Source organism: Macaca mulatta, chromosome 4 (genome assembly GCF_049350105.2).
Source record: "Macaca mulatta isolate MMU2019108-1 chromosome 4, T2T-MMU8v2.0, whole genome shotgun sequence".
Classification (NCBI taxonomy): Eukaryota; Metazoa; Chordata; class Mammalia; order Primates; family Cercopithecidae; genus Macaca; species Macaca mulatta.
This window is the reverse complement of record NC_133409.1, coordinates 34,171,289-34,193,018: the sequence shown is the minus strand read 5'-3', so window position 1 is coordinate 34,193,018 and position 21,730 is coordinate 34,171,289. Positions and strand designations below refer to the sequence as shown.

Genomic DNA, 21,730 nt, shown 5'->3' with positions numbered 1-21,730 from the left:
TCATTTCTATTATACATAATAGATTTTTTTTTTTTTTTGAGACAGAGTCTTGCTCTGCTGCCAGGCTGGAGTGCAGAGTGGCACCATCTTGGCTCACTGCAACCTCTGCCTCCCAGGTTCAAGCAATCTTCCTGTCCCAGCCTCCCGAGTAGCTGGGACTACAGGCGTGCATCACTACACCCAGCTAATTTTTGTATTTTTAGTAGAGACAGGGTTTCACCATGTTGACCAGGCTGGTCTTGAACTCCTGACCCGTGATCCACCCGCCTTAGTCTCCCAAAGTGTTGGGATTACAGGCGTGAGCCACCGCTCCTGGCCTAGATTTTTGTACCATACGGGAAATTACATTTAGCATACACACACACAAAGGCATCTAGAAAGTATCTGGATTTATTGTAGGTATTAATAAATTCACACATTTTAATGGAATTTGAAATAATTAAAACATATACATTAAGCTCAATCATATGCAATTGCCAATATTTGATTTTGACTAATGTGCAATTTTATATGGATCAACTTACAATTTCCTATTATAACAAATAATAAATTATTGAATGATGGCACTGAATGATTAACAACTAGGTCATCTGTAATGAATTATTACCATATGGAAATTTCTGTATTAGAGCCTATGGGTAAAGAAAAATACATATAATGTAATTCCTTTCTTTTGATACTAATAACAACTAAAACATATTTAGGTTTTTTTCAATGCCAGACACTGTTCTGAATGCTCCATATTTGTTGCTACTGATTTTAATCCTCAAAAATGCTTTTAGGAATTAGGTATTATTATTATTAACCCATTTTTATATACTAGAAACCTGAGTCCAGAGAAGTGAAATAACATGTAAAAGATCCTCCAATCAGTATTGGAAACCAACCTCTGAAGCCAGACTCCAGAGTCTGCACTGCTAAAGACTGCCAGGATCCCTTCACATTCTACCTGGTGAATGAAATAAGATACATGGCGTGCGCCAAGGAATTAAGACAAACCGAGAGTTAGCGGCTAAGATCATGCTATTTTGCACCCAAATTGTCTTGGATGTGAGTGTGCTCTCCCCTACTTAGTAGTCATATGACACTGGAAAATTCTTAATTACATGAAGGCTCAGTTTCCATATAAAACACGGAGTGATCAATAGTAATTACTAGATTGGGATATCTAAAAGTGCAAGTGAGATAATGCATGTACAATCATTAGCATAATGTCTTATAAATAAGTTCACAATTGATTTTTCTTCTCTTCATCCTCCTTGTCTTTTTCATGTTACATTAGAAGAATTCAAAGAAGTGAAAAATCCCTTTCTCCAGAAAGGATTGGGTAAGACTTTTCTAAACATGAAGAATTTATATTAGGATAGAACCAGGGAAATATACCGACGTAGAGTCTCCTTCCTACCTGAGATGTTGAGTTTCTTAGGAGTACTTACATTTATTTTCACGTGTGTGTGTGTGCGCACATAGGTGTGCTTGTATTTATACAACTCAATCTTTTTATTTATTCTACAAAAGGGAAGGGGCATTTGTATACTGTTTAGAACCGTTTCTTTTAACTAACAGTAAATCATGAAGCTCTTTCCACATTAGCATGTGTATCCCCTAAGGGTACACAGGGTACTACTTGAATGAAGGTATTGATCAGGTCCCTATTAATGAACAGTTACACAGTTTCCATGTTTCTCCCTTTCAAATAACACTGAACACATACTGAGAGGACAAGGATGCTGGGTGCAGGGAGGAGCTCTAATGTTAGAAAAGTTTCCTATTTGCCAATTGAGAGACTTAGGCAAAAACTCAAGTCCTAGCATCACTTTAGTACTTGTCTCTTATACATGTTTTGCGAATGCTTAGCAGAATGCCTGAAACATACTAAATACTGAGCTCAAGAAATGTTAGTAGCAGTAGTGGTAGCACTTGTATAACAATGATGAGGATCATGATACTATGCCCTGTACATCTATATTAATATATCTATAGGCTAAACTCCTGGAAGCATAATTTCTAGTCAGAGGATATGTAAAATTTAAATTTTAATCACTTAAAAATTCCCCTCCAGGAATGCTATGACAAATGAACTTTTCCTCTAGTAGATATGATAAAACAGTGTCTCCATAGCCATGAAGCTAGTGTGATATCAACCCTTGAATATAATTCCCGGACATAATAAGCATTCAAATATTTGTTGAGTGGAAGAATAAACACTTTGATAAGAATAAACACTTTGATAAGTGAAAAATAATATTGTCATTGTTTTAATTGATACTTCCTTCATTATGAGTGTGATTATCTTTTTACAAAGTTATATGTCATTTCTGAGGAATACCTGTTTTGATCTTTCTCATTTTTACAGGTTAATTAACTTTTTTCTATTGATATGTAAGATCTCTTAATATAGAAAGGTTATTATCCCTTTGTCATGTTTGTTGTAAATACCCTTCCCAACCTGCTGACATTTGATTTAGAATATAGCATTTTTGCTATGTTAATGGAGAGTTTCAAACTTTAGGGAACACACAGTAATAAATACAAATCACTAGGCATTGTAAGCAGTTTTATATCTTTAGGACAACATACAAGACTTCCTTTTTTTTTCTTCAGAAAGACAGTGATATAGCTTGGCTCTGTGTCCCCACCCAAATCTCATTTCAAATTGTAATCTCCTTGTATGGAGGGAGGGAGGAGATTGGATCAAGGGGGCAGCTCCCCCACGCTGTCCTCGTGATAGTGAGTGAGTTCTTACAAGATCTGATGGTTTTATAAGGGGCTCTTCCCCCTTCACTTTCTCCTCTCTCTCCTGCACCATGTAAGACATGCCTGCTCCCTCTTTCTCCTTGATTGTAAGTTTCCTGAGGCCTCCTGGCCATGCAGAAGGGTGAATCAACTAAACCTCTTTCCTTTATAAATTACCCAGTCTCGGGTAGTATCTTTATAGCAGTGTGAAAACGGAATAATACAGACAGGATCTCACTATGTGGCTCAGGCTGGCCTCAAACTCCTGGGCTCAAGAGATCCTCCCACCATAGCTTCTTTCCAGTACCTGGGATTATAGGAGCATGCCATTGGACCTGGCTATGAATTCTTAAAAGCTTTGTTGTAAAAGTGTATTTCAAGAAACAGTCAAAACTTCTGCTGCCAGTGTAAGCAGAGGAAAACATAAAGTAGTACAGACTCACACTATTTAGAATTGGTGTTGTCAAGAGTGTTTACAACTATGAACTACTATAGGTAAAACACTGATGCCAAAGAAACGGTCCTTCACACACTCTGTGCAGCCAGGACCCTACACCTACAGCCCCATTTTCTGTCTGTAGACTGCAGCCTACCCTGCTCTGTGTGTAAGCTTCAAGAATATGGCTAGTAACTGATCACGAAGCCATGTTTTTGCTCCGTCGTCAGCAACTTACTATTTCACGGAATGTCCAAGATACATCATATGAAACTGTTCTTTAGTAAAGGCTTAGCAGTTGAATGAATATTCTATGCTTTTTAGAGATATTATCTTCCCTTATGTAAGCTAGATTGATGAAAATCCAAATTAAACTCAAATGAATTAGAATGTGATTATTCATTTTATGGAGGGATTTGTCATGTCACGGAAGGATTTTTCTAAATATTAAGGTGATTGGAATATGATTCAACTTGGAAAAGAACATTTTTACATAAGCTTTTAGGAATGTATTCATTGCTGAAAGTGTGATTTTATGTATGACTTTATGGCTAAGATCCCCATCTTGAATTTCTGGGTTTTTAAAATGTTTGTTTTTCAGTTTGGAAATATGACCTTCCCTCTTCCCTACAGGGAAAGAAAAAAAAAATGCTTCACAATTCCACTATTTTAAAAACGTGTACAGTAGCAGTTTGAAATGTCTTGCTTTGCTTAGTCTACCTCTATTGCTAACAAGTTGCTCTATTCTTTTTGTTTTGTATTTAAACATAGAAACACAAGTAAAGAGTGGTAAAGGATTTTGCAGAGCCACTTAACATTACATAATTATCACTGTGTGAAAGCATGTCAGTGGCAACAGGAAGACCCCTAACTTCAAGTGCTGCTCCCACTTATGATTACTGATATTCCACAAACAGAAGAGAAATGTAATTAAAATTTAAACAAGCTCGAGAGCAAACATCCCTGGGTGGCATTACATTTAAAGTTACTCTTTAGAACAAATGTCTGTTTTCTATGGAGAAGCTGTGGAGAACTGAGAGATTAGCCAGAACATGGCTGGAAGTAGTTGAAGGAAACAAAGGCTGGGCTTCCAATGGTCCCCTACCATGCCTGGTGAGTGATGATCCAATGGTGGCTCATGCCTCCAGATATGCTTCTATAATAATGGGAGATTTCTAATTCATAATATCTTTATAAGCAGGCAGACACAAATCCAAAAGCAAATGAAGTGAGTGCAGAAAATAAGGAGACCTAATAGCATATATGCAGAATCTCAAACTAAAAAGAAAATACAACCATCCCTCAATATCCATGGGAATGGTTCCAGGACCTCCCTCAAACACCAAGATTCAAGGATACTCAAGTCCCTGTTATAAAGTGGCATAGTATTTGCATACAGCCTATGCACATTCTCCTGTATACTTTAAATCATCTTTAGATTACTTATAATACCTAACAAAATGTAAATACTACATAAATAGTTGTTGTATTATATTGTTTAGGAAATAATAACAAGAAAAACGTCTTTACAAGTTCAGTACAGATGCAATTATTTTTCAAACATTTTTGATCTGCAGTTAGTTAGACCCATGGATGGGGAAACCGTGGATATGGAAGGCCGACTTTATATCTTATAGTTGGGGAACATTTTATGATTAAGGTGTGTTATGATTCAATAGCTTTAAAGACCTGTCATGTCTGACATGTTGTACATGATAAATGTGAGTTGAGTTAATTTGTTATTCGGAGAATATATACTGTTGGTATTAATTTAAAATGTCTATCAAGCTGTTTTTGAAGGCCATATATACTTAGTGAGCTGAAAAAAATGTGGTTAGGGCTGATTTACTGTAATATTAATATTTGAATTCAGTTGAATTGGACTTTATGCTAGTTTAGGTTTACAGCTCAGCCCAAGACTATTTTCAGGTCTTTTCTTGGGTGGAGAAAATCTCCAGAAACACAGGTTCCTCCATGATACCTGTCACCTAATAAGACCAGTTGTCACTATTAGGCTATAAAGTCATCTGCTACGTTTCTTAGATATTTCCCTTTAGGAAAAGCTAGACATATGGGTTCTCTTCGAAGTGATAATATAAATGAGTATTTGTTGACACATTTGCATAACCAGCCATTTCACTATTTTTCATTATTGGCTTTTTTTTCTTGGAAAGGAAGTATGACATATTTTGTTGGCTTCTAAAGAACATACCTTCACATTCAGTTTTAGTTAGAAAAGTTCCAGCTCTCCAGGGTTTCTGATGGAATCCTGGACAGCACTGATCACAGCTATCGCCACATGTGTTATGTTCACACTCACAGCGAGATTTCTAGTCAAGAAGAGGGAGGAAGCACAAATTTTAGCCTTATTTAGAACCATAAAGGAAGCCTCTCTCTAAAGATACTACAAAGAAAAGAGAAAACATCTGGACTATGTACTAAAATGTAAAACTACACAGTCTAGGAAGAAAGTGGTGCCAGGCTTGAAGTGGGTGTATTTGATCGACATCAGCTTCAGGAAGTCCAGGCTGGTTCTGGAATCACTGGGTTTAGGCTCAGAAGAAAGCAGGAAGGCCAAGCTGGGAGTGGTCTTGAAGACTGAATTCTCCTTCTCTGATGCCTGGGAGCTATGTGTTTTTTGGGGGTCGATGTGCTTATTTTAAGGCTCCCCTCAAAATGTTGTTAACATTTTTGGATATGGCAAAAAGGAGGGAGTTGATTCCTAGGCCTCTGGGGATGCAGGTAAAACATAAATCTAATGTCTCTAGGACTAAATCTCCTGTCTGTGTGTGCTCTGAATACAGTCTCAATTTGCTACATGGAACTGGCCTTCCAAGGCTGTCTTGCGGACTTTCAAAGCCTTGGAAACACTGCTCATCAGTACACCTGATAGAAAGCACCCTGCCTGCATTAGCTATTTGTCCTGATGTTATCCCTCCTTTTGTCTCCCTCCATCTGATAAGCCCAGATGTGTGTTGTTCCCCTCCTTGAGTCCATGTGTTCTTATTGTTTAGCTCTCACTTATGAATGAGAACATGCAGTGTTTGGTTTTCTGTTCCTGTGTTAGTTTCCTGAGGATGATGGTTTCCAGCTTCATCCATGTCCCTGCAAAGGACATGATCTCATTCCTTTTTATGGCAGCATTGTATCCCATGGTGGCATATGCATTTCTTTCACTTCTTACAAATAAAATAACAGTAAATGGATTTTTAAAATGCAGAAAGCCAGTGAGACAAAGGGACTCTAAAGCCTGTGGAAAATTACGCCTAGGTGACGGGGCAGGTGATAGGGGCAGCAAATGACCATGACATGACACACATTTACCTATGTAACAAACCTGCATGTTGTGCATGAGTATCCCAGGATTTAAAGTAAAATTTTAAAAAATGAAAAAAAAAAAAAAAAGCACCCATACCAGGCAGAAAGCAGCACTGCAGCTTTGCCCATAAAAATATGCTAGTGTACTTTAATCTTCCTAGGAGATAACATTATAATCCAATAATCAGAAAACTAGCTTTGAGTATAATGTCATTTGCATTACAATATTTGAGAAAAAAATTTGTGGCCTATTTACATTCACTGATGTTACTATTCAATGTATTTTTCCATATACTATACAGGAGATGAGTTTGAATTTCACCAGTTTGTCTACGACAGGAAAAACAGATGCTCATTATTCATCTTCTCCTTTAGGTTATGTTCACTTAATTCATTGTCATTAATGAAAAAACTCTATCCAAAAGCATTCCGGCATTTTCCGGCTTGCCACTACTGCTCTCTTGATTCTCTCATCCACTCCACCCCCTCCATCCCCTCATTGCCCCTGCCCTACTTTATCCTCCTGTTCCATTGCCATTTATATATTTACTTCCCTGCACATTTTTTAATTCATTTGCATTAATTTTTTGATTAAAAACTATAAAAGAAATGGTCATGTTGATTGATGGCAGGCATTCGCTAAAGCTACATCATGAGGCAGGCTGTCATAGCTAGAGAGGTTTCAAAATAGATAGACCAGTTTGGAGCCTTTTTGAAAAAAAGAAAAGAAAAAAGAAAAACTAATCTGTTTTCTGATACTGTGATGGCTGATTTCAAAGTCTATCATCCTAACTGCCAGCTCTTATTTCACCCTGGCATGGATTTCTGTTACACTGTCTAAGTGGGGACCTGACACCCATTTACAGCGTTCTCTGTCAGCAAAGACTCTCATGAAACATTTTACAGCACAGGGCTTCATTTTGCCTAAGCATCCTATAAATATACATACATTTGTCGCTGGATCAAGTGGACAAGCCCTGGCATGACCATAGCAGATGCACATCCCTCCAACTGAAATATCCTTGACCGAGTAGTAATACTGCAAAAAGCAATGCAGAGAGAAATCCTGTTAAGATGATTGCAAGGTGAAAATAACAAAAGGGGACATTCAGTAAAAACTTTATTTTCTGCTTTTATCCTTAGTTTGAAGGAGATTTGTGTTTCTTAAGGACAAGTGAGGACTCACAAAACCAACAAAGTAACTTCTAGCATTGTAATCTTAGCCCAAAGGAAGAGTGGCCTTTAATTTAAGTTAGGTAGGCATTTTAGAAATGTCTTTCTCCCAGTCAGTACCAAGTCCATGCTGGAGTACCTGTGGCTGACAGGAGTTTTTATCTGGGGCTAAGGACAGCTATTCTTCTTAAAAGTTGTTTTACATAGTTTCTTGCAAGAAACCCTCTTTTATTGTGATTATAGGAACTGCAGTATTCACAAATCATATGCACACTGTTTTACTTGATGGATTTGAAAAGAACTAACAAAATTTAGGGAGAAATTGTGCTCATAACAATATAGTCCTTAATTATTAAGAAGAAAATTAAAAAGTCATTAACTGTAAGTTTATTGTGCAGAACATTTGCATTTTTATATTAATATGTTTAAAAGTCCATACAATTACCTTTATATATGAAGTTAATATAGAGCTATCTTACTAATTATTTTAATCTATCCAGCTATTTTTTAAGGATAATTATGGAGGCTGGACTATTTTTAAAATTTTAATTAATATGTATATAACATTTTATAATTTTCAGAGCACTTTACATTATCATATTCAAATAACCATCTTAGTGTTCGATAGTTCTATTATTCCAATTTCACACACAAAAGAAAAACACAGATTTAGCAAGAATATGTAGGTGGACACATATCTGAGTTACCTGACTAAAAATCCCCTTTTTCCAATTTACTTCTTTGTTTCTTTTTCCTTTTATTTGTTTTTGTTACATACATATAGTGTCTTTGAAAATATATTTGTTATGTTATCTTATTTGATATACCGAGACCTTGAAGTAATGGAACTGGCTAGGGAGTTTGGATAGTATAAATTTTTTTTTTTTCATTTTACCTCATCACTTAATAATATACATACAAATAGAGATATTTGCTTAGAATGCTGATACAGTAGTATTTGTAAATGCTTTTAAAACTGTGAAATCTATTTCAAATATAAATGTATAATGCTTTGCTTTGAGTCGTGAAGAAGAGCTAAAATTCGCTATCTTATTTTTATATTTTTAAATTTAGATGTAGTGTTTATTGAACTTCAGTACTTTCAAAACAACATATTTATATGTTGACTTACACTGCACTATTTTAAAGGCTCATGTACGATAAAGTTACAAATAATAGATGTGTACCCCAACCCCCACTCTGCCTCCTGCAAAAGATGATAGAAAGAACACTAATTTATTTTCATTGATTTTTTTTCTCTGCTAGATATACTGTCAAGAAAGATTAAATTTCACTTCAATATTATTCAGTCTTCCTCGGTGTATATTTTTAAGTCACACCAAAATTAGAATTGAAAATGTTTTCTTAAATGAGTGAAAAGTCTAAACATTGCTATAAAATAATGATTAGTTTTACATGAGACAATGTACAATATGTTGAGATATAATACAAGGGGAAATTATTTCAAGTTTGGAAAATACAGGGCACTAAAACATCTGACATACATTGCATAGGACTAACTAAAGCCTTAAAAGTTACCTTGTGATGATGGAGAGGTTAAATGTGGGAAGTTAAGTAACGAGGAAAGAAAACATGTGAGGAGTATTTAGGATCTGTAACTATTTACCCTAGTGATTCAGCAATTTTGCAACTGATAACAGTGGTGTTACCTTAGTAGGATCATTCTAGAATTAAGTGCTTTGTCCTACAATATTAATTTCTCCCTATAATCCTCTTTCTTAGCTATGCCTCTAGTCATACAGTAGATACTCTATTCACAGGAGTTTGCTTTATGGAGTTATGGCTGAATTGATTTCACTGATAATAATGTCTTGGTTGTGTAGCAGCATATGTGGGAGGTGCCATAAACCAGTGAATGTGGTAGAAGGTAGACAGGAGGAAGCACGGTTATCACTCATACCAATCTGAGTTGGTAATCTATCTTGTAATTCCACAAATTCCTGTTTAACACTGGAAGACAGCACGTCTGTTAGCTCTTGTGTTCAAAAAGCTTTTGAAAAGACGCTTTAAACTTTTTTCACCTAATATTTTATTTGTAAAGGAAAATAAAACAGTATGTAGAATCAGTTTTCTCCTATAACAGTGCATTTTTAAAACTATGGATTGTGATTCATTAATCAAGCATAAAACCAAATTATTTGATGGCCTACAAACCAGCAACACCAGCATCACCTGGAAAGTTTTTGAAGTGCAGTGTCTCTGCTCTGCCCTACTGAATCATAATCTATATTTCCACAAGCTCACTGGCTAATTCCATGCACATTAAGGTTTCAGACATACTGCTCTCTGTATGTGTGCATGTGTGTATACTGGCTCAGTTATGGCAAAAATCATGTTTCAAAGCCCCTGCACTTGCAGTAGTAACTTGCCAAAGCCAATTATAATAGCAGTACAGATCACCTAAAGTACAAAGACTAATTTTATCCTGAAAAGTAAGATTATTAACTGGACATTGTGATTCTCATTTTACAAAAGAAGAAATTAAAGTTTGAGAAAGCTAAAATGTTTGATAAATGTTACACGTGTAATAAGTGGCACAGCTTGAATCTGAACAAATGAAAGTCTGCCAAATTTCAAATAATGATAATTAATAAAAATAATTTAAAATTCTAAAATAAAAATTTGATAATAACCACTCCTACAAATCACTAACAATTTTTTAAAAGTATTTAACAGACAAAAAGATAACTGGGATATCATTTGTAGGTTCTAATACGATTCATCATAACTTACTCTTCTGGTGACAATGGGGTCAATTTCTCTTGGGTCTTTGTGAGCAAACATCATCAAGTCAGCATTCAGTGTGCGGATCCTCTGAAATCTCAGGCGAATATAGCGAGCAGAGGTAAACTCCAGCAGTTCTGGAGAAGGATCATCGGCACTTGGTCTCCCATTGATTAAAGAGATGTGAATCTAGACAATATGAAAAATAATTTAACAATTATGTTTTCCAAAATTTTAATACTGATTTTCTTTTTCTTGGAAAAATAAAGGTAACTTCCCATTCTCCCAATCTGTTAGGCAGATTCAGGTACATGCCTATACACTGGCATCCAGTGAAGTAATTGACAGATGTTATAGTCTTCTTAATACATGTACATGCAATTTGTTTGTTTATATCATAGGCATTTCTCTGTATACTTCAGCTACCTCTATTTCTTTCTTCCAAGGCACTGCACCAACTTGACCTCCTTAGGATTTCCATGAATTCTTAATCATTCTTTCTCTGAAAATTATTGTGCCCTAAATTATTTAAGAATCTGGGGTATGGTGGGAAACCAGAAAACTGGGGGAAAAAGTTATAAAATATCAGATTACAAAAGGAACCCATTAGGAACTTAAAATAATTCTATACTTGAAAGCATCACATTATGTAGCCTTAAAATGTGGAGAATAAAAATTACAAGAAAAACTAGACAAATCTATCTTCACAGTGAGATATTTCAATAGGTTGTTTTAGGTTATTGTTGTGTGTAGTTTTTTTTTAGTAATTGATAGGTCAAGAAGACAAAAAATGACCAAGAATGTAACATACTCTATGAAAATCACACTCTAAAAAATATGTTAAACCGGAATGGAACGGTGAATTTTTTAGGACAATAATTTAGCACAGTTGACACCGAAAGAAATACAATTCAGTCAGATCATTTTCTATGTGAAAGAAGAATTGAGAAATTGACAACAAACTGCCCTCCAAAGGTGTACAATGCTGGCAGGCTCTCACAGAGACGTCCCAAGAGCAAAGAATTCTGATGAAGAATAAACTGTGTGATAAAATAAAAAGTACTGTTAGCACAAATATAGGAAGTATGTTCCTATTACCTAAAGCACTCTTGTTAATAAAGAAAGAAACACACCAACAACATAACAAAATGCACAAATATATGAGGGCCCTATTCAAAGAAAAGAAAATGAAAATTACTGTTAAACGTTTATAAGATACTGATCCTCCCTCATAATAGGATAAATGTTAGTTAAAAACACACTAATAAACTTCCCATTTTTTCAGATTGGCAAACTCCACAAATATTAGTAATACTCTCTGATTGTACGACTAAGAGAGTAGATACATGTCTCTTACATTTACAGGTATAAAGTTAAAATGATACAAATTCTCAAGAAAGTAAATTGAGCAGTAACTATCAAAATTAGAAACACACAGTAATTTTGACCTAGCAATTCCACTTCTAGGAATTATTCTACAGATATAAAATGATATGGATACTATAATGCAGGTGAACTGAATATGGTTAATGGACTGAATGTTTGCATTCCCCCACTAAAATTCATATGTCAGAACCCTAATCCCAAATGTGATGATATTTGGGGGCAAGGCCTTTGGTAGATAATTAGATCCTGAAGGTGGAGCCCTCATGAATGAGATTAGTGACCTAATAAAAGGAGGTCAGAGAGCTAGCTAGCTCTCTTTCCACCATGTGAGGCTACAAGAAGCCAGCAGTATGCCAGCCAGAAAAGAGTCCTCACCAGAGGGCAACCATGCAGATACCTTGATCTCAGACTTTCAGTCTCCAGAACTGTGGGAAATGAATTTCTCTTGTTTACAGCCCACCTAGTCTATGGAACTTTCTTATGGCTGCCCAAACTGACAAAAACAATATTATTACCTCAGCATTTTTGATTATAATTTTTTTGTCACATCAAAGGACTGGAAATAACCTAGTATCCATCAATATGGGACTGGTTAAATAAATTGTATATCTGCATAATGAATTATTTGCAACCATAAAAAAGAATGAGGAATCTCTCAATATACAGATAGGAAGAAGCACGTATTTTCACTATTTTTTTTTTTTGTAAATGGATTATTACCTATGTAACAAGTTGAATCAAACCAAAATTGTTAAAGAAAGTGAAATTGAGTGGTAGATTTTGAACTGAAAATACACACACACACTCACACACACACACACACAAACATACACACAGCGCCAAACGTACAGGGATGCAGGAAGTGGGAGTTCTGTGCTGTCTGGGAGATGCTTGGGTACAGGACAGTGTGTGCACTGGGGAGCTGTGACTCAAGGTCACCCACTGAAATTTTCATCCACTTTTGTAAGATGATATATCATGTGTGTTAATTACATTTTTTGACAGGAGAGGCAATGATATGTATTTCCATTGCTAACATCCTGCATTTAGATAATCCCAGGGAGCCTTTTACAAACTGACTGCCAATAAACTACTTGAGTCACCAGAGAAATATAGCAAACTCTGAGAGGAGAAACTAATTCTGGTGTCACAAAGAATAGACTCAAAATGCCTCACGATAAAAATATGAATATGTTCCAGCTAATTGAATCTACCTTGGATACTTAGTAAGGAATAGAATGCAAGGTCTTCTAAAATACTGAATCTGAAAATACTGAATCCTCTCTAGTGCAGGGATTCTAAAAGAGTAAAGCAGATCTTGTATATTCCTCAAGATACACATTTCTGGCATCTAGCAGGTGAGCCAGAAATGTGTTTAGAATTGAGTTATATTTTTCGCTTAAGGAAGTAAGAGTTAAATGTTAAAAGAATGGATAAATGTATAGATGAAGCCATTAAAACTAATTTCCCTCTGAAATTAACCTTGGCACCCAAGAAAGTCACCAGTGCCGTTGAACTCAAGCTTACATTTCTATCAAATTCTCCCTTGACTGCCCCCAAAAATACTACTTGAAAGAAAGAAGGAAATCAATACATGTCTAGGATTATAGTTTCTGAACATTATTAGGGTTTATTTGGTGCGAATACTGTGGTGAATCATGTTTGTGCCGTATAAAGAATCAGTAAGTTTCTCACTTAAATATACAAAGCACATTTTGGAAAAAAAAGGTGTACATATTCTCATTTAAGTTAATAAACCGTATGATAGCTACATGAAGGATTCAGCAAAAGAACACTTCTCACAGCTTTGGTATTTTCATCAAGCTACTCTGCCAAGAGATCTTGTGAATACAGTTAGTCCCAAGCTGTTTCTGGGATATAAAACAAGCCAGCTGTTTGGCGATGTTGTGTGCAGCTTCCTTCCACCGTTTTGTGTGTATTTTTTTTCCATTTTCCTTCAAAATAAATCATAATGTTGGATAGGATATTTCCACTAGCACAATGCAGTGTAATTCCAAGTCCACTGGATAGCTTAGCATACTTCCTGATTTCCTATGGGGTGACAACCGGAGGGTGGTATCAGTCTTCAAGGAAGATGAAATGTATCCATCCCCAAGACCACCACTGTCTTGCTGTGAGGACCTGAGAAATCTGTGGCAGCCTGTAATGTCTTGCAAAGTGGTTTCTATTACAGACCTGGTGGTGGGTGTATGTTCATGCTGTCACAGGAATTCATTCCAACTGAAAATATCAGACTATGGGTATCAACTGGTTTTTTAGATTTTAAAATTATACTTTTCTTTGAAATTCATTTTCCAAGGCAAATAAATGGGGGAAACCTCATCAGAAATATCTCTTTTTATAACCAAATGACTATATCAATATGATACTCTGTTCACCCAAATAATCCTGTTTTTACTAGTGTAAGCATACAATATAAATCATGTTTCCTTTACAGATTAGTAAGACCTCCGTGCCTCTCTGGCATTTTTATTTTAGAATACATTTTAAAAATGATTTATGCCGCAAATAATTAGATTTCTCATATAGATGATTTTCCAGTATTATGCTTGTCTGTTTATGTTGCTACATTTGTTTTGGACAGCTGGAAGAGCCATAATTCTAATACCTTCCCTAACAATACAAGTTTCTTGAGTAAATGGATAGACGGGAGAATGAAGGCTACTGAAAGGTCATGAATAAGTATCAGAAACTTTGAAATAAGTAGCAGAAGTGGATAAAGTTGGCAACTTGATGTGTTGTATGCTCTCTCTTAAAACATGTTTGTGTTATCAATCTCTACAAGTGTGCAAATGAAATAAGCAAAACAAATTGAAAGTAAGCTGACCCCAGGAGACAAAACAGTAAATCCATACGTGTAGTTTGAGATTAAGAATGTACGAATATGGACAAAGAATTTGTATGTAAATGAGTGGCTGAGACATCTGGGAACCTCTTAAATCCAGTCATGCTCAATATGGCATTATTTCAGGAGAAATAATAAGATTATAAAAAGAACTTTCAAAAATAAGCCTAATCTCTTTTCTTTTGACTGTTTAAAAAAAGAAGTACCATCACCCCTCATCAGTTATAGTTTCAGGGGATTTGTGGGGATTGGTTCCAGGACCTCCTGTGGATATCAAAATCTGAGGATGCTCAAGTCTTTGATATAAAATGGCATAGTATGTGCGTGTAACCTACACACATACTTCAAAATTATTTAAATCACATCTACATTACTTTAAATACCTAACACAATGTAAAGGCTATGTAAATAGTTGTTATACTGTATTATTTAGGGAATAATGACAAGAAAAACGTCTGCACATGTTCAGTACAGATGCAGGTATTTTTTCTAATATTTTTCATCTACAATCAGTTGAATCCGTGGATGTGGAATCCACAGATTCGGAGGTCTAACTGTATACATTTGAAGAAGCAAGGTGAGCTGTAGAAAGCTCAAGGAACGGGAACAATGCAACAATTGGTCATTGTGTTTCTAGCACAGAGTAAAGGCTCTGAGTCTGGCTCGGGATGGTAAATAGGTACATTTTGGTTTATTCCTCCACAAGGCTCCTATTATTCCATTGGTCTTCCTCCATTCCACTGAAACTGCTCTTGGGAAAGTCACTAATGTCCTTCACATTACTAACTGAAGTGTCCAATTCTCAGTCCTCACCATATTTGATCTATTAGCAGCATTTGAGACAACTGATTACTCCATTGACTTCCAGGACACACTGTTCTTATTTTCCTTCTACTGCTTCAGCTACCCCTTCTCAATCCCCTTCACTGCTACCTTTAATCCTTCCTAACTTTCTCGTAATAGAGCACCACAGTGCTCAATCCTTGGCCTTTTTCTCTGCTCTGTCCTCACATACTCATTTAGTAATCCCATTGAAGCTCAGTTTGTACTAAGTGTATTATCATCTTTATGAATTGTCACTGGCTTTATTGTATGTATCAGCATAGTCACTGAAAAATAATCTTACCATACCTTATCAGAAAGTTTTCACTGTAATTTAAGAAATCTTATTCAAATCAATGGAATATTGAAATACTTTTAAATGTTATAAAATATGAAAATACCATGAATATATGAAACAGTAATGCATGGGTAATTCAAATATACTGTATAAATGACAAGAGTTTCATAAGATATAATTTATTATACAGGTTAATACAATCTTTAGACCTTTCAGACTAGACATTTCCTTATCAAGAATCTTTCTGGCCTTAACGAGCAAATACAGGATTATGGACTCAATCTCTTTCCAGGCATTATTTCCAATTATATCAGGCACAGTTTTTGAAGTATTCTGTCAATTTTCCTTTACTTCATATTTTGTTATTTTCTCCAGCCAAGAGTTCTCATTTTTAGAGTCATTTTTATTAATTCTAACACTGCTTATTTGCATATTCAGATGATTAGGTACTCTGAAGGCTTAAAACATATGCTTACCTCTCAGAGCTTTACTCCCTTTTTATATTTCAATATTTCCCATTCCTATAGTTAGTCTATCACTCATTCATTCAAATATATGTATTGGATATCTACTAGATGGTCACTGAATTTTTACTTTCCTTTTTGTGTCACGGTCTATCTTATCTTTAGGTCCTTTCCTCAAACACCTTTTCTGTGTTCTCACTGCTTGCCATTTACACAGATGTACTTTATATACCTTTAAAATCTCAACTGTGTTGCCAATTCCATCTTCCCACAAATACTTCCATGGACTGTCTAGGATCTCCTTCTACAATTTATCCAAACTCCCTTGACTCCCCCCTATTTTTATTGCCAATTTACTTGCTTGTGTCTGCTAATAGATTTAAGTTCAATGAGGGTATACATTTTCTTATTTATTGTATAGCCTCAGTGTTTAACATAATGATTTAAGTACATACTATATTATCAGTAATTATTTGTTGAATTAACATATCAATAGCAGTCCCCAAATACTATAGACTAGAATAGAGCTTCCAATGAATTAACTCTTTCCTCAAGCAAACATTTACAATTTGTGCATTGCATGTATCATTTAAAATTTGTATATGCTTTAACCGTATTTTACCTATATTTTTAATTCTATTTAATGACTGTTCATCATAAATTCTAGTATAAATTTATTTATTATAGTCTAATAAATTATTTTAGAGCTATAATAAATATTTAAAAAAACATTATATGGGTATCTTCATACATTTAGGTAAATCAATAAAGGATTATTAAATATACTAGTAGAGCCATTTATATTTTTTAGTATACAGAGCCATTTATATTTTTTATCATAAAGAGAAAAATAATTTTATAAATGATTTGTCCCTTCAGGTGCCTTAATATTCCTTTTTTTTTTTTGGAAAGACTTTGTTTTCATGCAGCATGGAGGGCACTGAACTAGTTTGGAAGGTCTTTAATAAAGGTCCTTTTTTTTTTTCTTACTGTCACTACAAATTTACACGACCAAACAGAACAACTACTCTTACATGTTCGATGACTACTGAGTGGCTTGAAAGGTAGTGCTGTAATAATAAAGTGTCAAGAACTGGGCACAAGCTTCTTGAACTTACCTCTTCCAAGAATACAAGGAAATGGCAACTTGAACTGTTCAACAAATATGACTGTATCATTGACAACTCTACCCCTAAGCATAGACATAACAGGTCTTTCCCTCTTACATAAGAAGGTATTATGCTTTCAGTACCTAACACTGCGACCACAGGTCACTGATGGGTGACCTGTAACCCGTAATAACTGAATGGAAGATTCTGGTATCCTTCCCACTGGTCATAACGCATAAAAGGAACACTGACCACTAAGTGCCTGAAAATTTTCAAAAGCTGTAAATCATTACTGCTTGATTCCAACTGTCCCTGAACTTAAATTGTCATTCTCCTTTTCTTTAATATCTTTAGAATTACAGTCCTTGCACTTGTCATTCCTGGATGAAAGCTTTGCCTTCTACAAAATATTTAAACATATTCTTCAGTCAAAGCAATAGTCTTTAATAAATTTCAACATAATAAGAAAAGCCGTTTTCTTTAAAGAGTGTTTGTTATTTTATGTTTTTATTTTTCTTTTCTCCTAGTGAAACTAGTTAAAAGGTTTGTCCAGTTTTTTGTTTTGTTTTGTTTTCCTGCTGGTCAAAGAAGAACAGGTTTCTCTCTCTCTCTCTCTGTCTCTCTCTGTCTCTCTCTGTCTCTCTGTCTCTCTCTCTCTCTCTCTGTCTCTCTCTGTCTCTCTGTCTCTCTCTCTGTCTCTCTCTCTCTCTCTCTCTGTCTCTCTCGCTCTCTGTCTCGTTGTATCAGAGTTGGCTGCAACATTTTCTTTTTGTACCAATAGCAGATTTCATATGGCAGTGCTTTCTAACTACTATGGAACTACTGAACACCGGAAGAACTAAGTTTTTAAAAACGATCAAAAATAGAAGCAAAGCCTCAGCTGCTTTAGGATTCCAATTTTCTCAAAGTCTTTATGATTCTTTTTCTTACAAAGCCTCTGGTGGTCGTCCTGCTTTATGCAACTCAAAGCAACCAACAAAGCATTTACTTCTAAGCCCCTTATTCAAGATGAGCTTAGGTTAGTTTCATCTGAAACGTGCCCAGGTGGGTGACCTGTAATCCATATAATTGAATGAAAGATCCTGGTATCATTCCCACTGGGCATGATGTACAAAAGGAACACTGATTACTAACTGCCTGAAATTTTCGAAAAAACAAAACAAAACAAAATAAAATTACTAAATGCAAATTTCCCCCTTCCCTCTACCTTTCTTTTTTTTTCTCTGAAAGGAATTTGGCATACAGAGTTCATTTTACATATATTTTTAAATGCTTTCAAATAATTTTTAAAAAGTACTCAAAGTTGAAATATAGTATTTATCTTTGTGTTTTTCTTTCTTCAGTTAAAGTATATGATAATTACATAGATAAAAGAAGAGCCGTCAAAATAGGGCTTCTCAATCTCTTTTGGGAAATGTAGACAACAGTGTCTGCATTTGATAAAATGCAGATTTTATCAAATGCAGACACTGTTGTCAAATCTTTGTGCTGTTAAGCTAAGACTATATAGGAATACACAGCTAGGAAACAATCTAAGAGGAGTAGCTTCAGAGCAAGTCAGGAGGGAAAAACACCAGAAGGAAGTTCTTTCACTCTCCTCAAACATTTGCATTGCTCCAAATTTTGTTTTGGGTGTGCCCCAACCAGAGATATCATAAGAGAATAGAATCATTAGTCATGTATTCCAACCTCATTGCTATTTCAGAAATTTCTTTACAATACGCAAGATCTTGTACACAAAAACAATAGTAGTTATTCTTCCAAAGTTACTGGGTATGAGACACTCTTGCATGTGATCTGTATGTATGAACTCATATAAGATTAACTCATTTAACGCTTCAGTGTGTTCAATTCCAGTCTGAATTCACTGAATGTGCTCATCACTACCCACAGAGGAAGGGTTCAATAAGCATTTGTTGAATGAAAAAGAACTGGTCATCTAGGCCCATTTTGAAGACTTGTAGTGACAGAAAGCTCACCACTAGTGAGAACCTTATTCTGTGCACCTTCCCTTCGTTCTATCATCTGATTGGGATTCCATTCCAATCCTGTCTATGACAGACCCAGCATTTTAACTCCATCTCCTCTTTATTGTCCTGCTGTTGCTCTTCTGGAATAGTCTTTACTGTTTGATTTTCTGCAGATCTTGACTTTTCTTCATGAATTTGTGTTGGATGAATCTGTATTCTATCCATTCTAGGCTTCCTGGGGTAGACTGTTTACCATGCCCTAGGTCACCATGTAAGACCCGTCATGGGATCAGACAGTGCCCAGGTCCCCTGAGAAGGTGCAGGAGTGAGGCAGATTAGAATACAAACGTCACTAAGCCAAAGGATAGTTCCAGACCCAGTATCACCTCCTGCCATTGATCCATAACAGTAGAGATCCTCCTGGTAAATAGAAGCAAAACTCTATGCTGACCAAAATCAGAATTGAAACATGCCTAAGAGTTGAGGGCTAAAGCAGGGGTCCCCAACCGCTGGGCCATGGACCAGTACTATCTGTGGCCTGTTAGGAACCAGGCTGCACAGAAGGAGGTGCCTGAGCTCCGCCTCCTGTCAGATCAGCAGCTGTGGCATTAGGTTCTCAAAGGAGCGCAAACCCTATTGTGAACTGTGCATGTGAGGGACCTAGCTTGCAGGTTCCTTATGAGACTCTAACTAATGCTTGATGATATGAGGAAGAACAGTTTCATCTGGAAACCCATCCCCACACCCCACCCTACCTGCCAATTCCGTGGAAACACTCTTCCACAAAGCCAGTCCCTGGTACCAAAAAGGTTGGGGATTGCTGGGCTAAAGTATTATTCTCTGGAAAAGAACCAACAACTCCTAAAGTCTTACTAACATCTTAATAAGTGAAATTGGTTATGATAGGTTTAGTACCTAAGTACTTTAGTAAGTAAAAGCCATTCCCTAGTTTTCAAAAATACGTATGCTTTATGGTAAAGTCTACAAAGAAGAAAGTGCTAAAACCTCAAATAATAGGGAGATGAAGAAAATATGTTAATAACAAAAATAAATTTCTGTGAAATAACATGATCTCCCTTAATGTGGAGAGCTGTTAGAGAAAGTTCTGATAGAAAACAAAATAACTGAGAGTGCAATGACCTACATTGGTGAGACAGAACAATCAGTACACTTGAAAGTCAGATAACAACAGCTCAAAGGAAAACTTAAGCAACATTTTCCTGTTTTGTTTTCAGTCCCCGTGTGGGAACACTTGCTTAAAATTAAAATAAAATCTTGCAGCAGGAGGTCTAAATATGGTGCCAGATCCTGTGTCATTAGATTGGAACAAAACCTAGACCGGAACTTAAAAGAGAAATTCAGTCTCCTTCATTCTCATTCTCTGACTCAAAGGTTCTTCAGAGAAAAATTGAATTGTGTGTGTGTTTGTGTGTGTGTATTTTATGAGTACATAAATGAAAAGCTGTATAAATACATTAATTTGGATTTTTACTCATATGTATAGAAGCAGCATTTCAGGATAGCTACCAGCAGTCTCAGCCGATTTAACGTTCAGAAAGCTTAAAACTCAAGATGTCAGAGACTTAAATTTTTGGAATCATACTATCGCATACAGGAGTTTAGGCAGAGATACAAGCTCTTCAAGACTGAGCATTCCATTGGCTAGCTAATTTCTAATGTTCTTAACATTGTGTGTATGCAAACTGGAGTTCCTAGTGACTGTCACCATCCTTCCACACTCTGACACTTGCCTACCAACTCCCTACTCTCACCTCTCAATATATCAACATTCTCTGAATGTTCCCTTCTTTTGCCACCTTTCCCTCTCTTAGTTTCATTTTCACGTGACTAATTTTTTGGTGTCTCTTTCCATCACTTTACCTAGTATCTATTCTTCTTTACTTTTGCCCTGTTTAATTTTATTTCATCTGTAGAGTGAAATTGCATATTCACAGTTGGTCAAGTTTCTCTGCTTTCAAGTGAACTCATGTGTTCAATTACTCTAAATATAGCCCCTAGCCTAGCTCTATAAAAGGAAACTCAGGCCTCTCTGATCTTTTCTCATTGCACAAGGAATTTAAAAAAATTAAATTATTTTGCAGAACAAAATTGTATATTTTCATAAATGATGAGTCTTCATTTCAGTGGGTTTATAAACCTGAGTCTATGTGTGCGACTGTAGGGATGTTTGTATATATATGCTTTTCTAATATTGTCTATCCCCATGTGCCTGATACTTTGTGTGATTCCATGTATGTATGTGTGTTTGTGTGTGTGTTCAGAGAGTTAACCACAGTTTAAGATCACATTTGTTGGAGACAAGTTGCTTGTGTTCAAATTCTGGCTCCTCCACTTACTATCTATGTGAATTTAGACAATTTACTTAATCTCTCTGTACCTCAGTTTT

At 35.7% G+C, this 21,730-nt stretch overlaps 1 protein-coding gene across 1 annotated transcript in view; it reads right to left on the bottom strand.

The window, feature by feature from the left end:
* Positions 1-21,730, bottom strand: part of LAMA2 (laminin subunit alpha 2) — a 611,116-nt gene that overhangs the window by 351,441 nt on the left and 237,945 nt on the right. The window contains exons 5-7 of the mRNA XM_015137479.3: positions 10,418-10,597; positions 7,440-7,529; positions 5,385-5,502 (exon numbers count right to left, since the gene is read on the bottom strand). Coding sequence (XP_014992965.3) covers positions 5,385-5,502; positions 7,440-7,529; positions 10,418-10,597 — 388 coding nt within the window. The remainder of the gene's footprint in view (positions 1-5,384; positions 5,503-7,439; positions 7,530-10,417; positions 10,598-21,730) is intronic.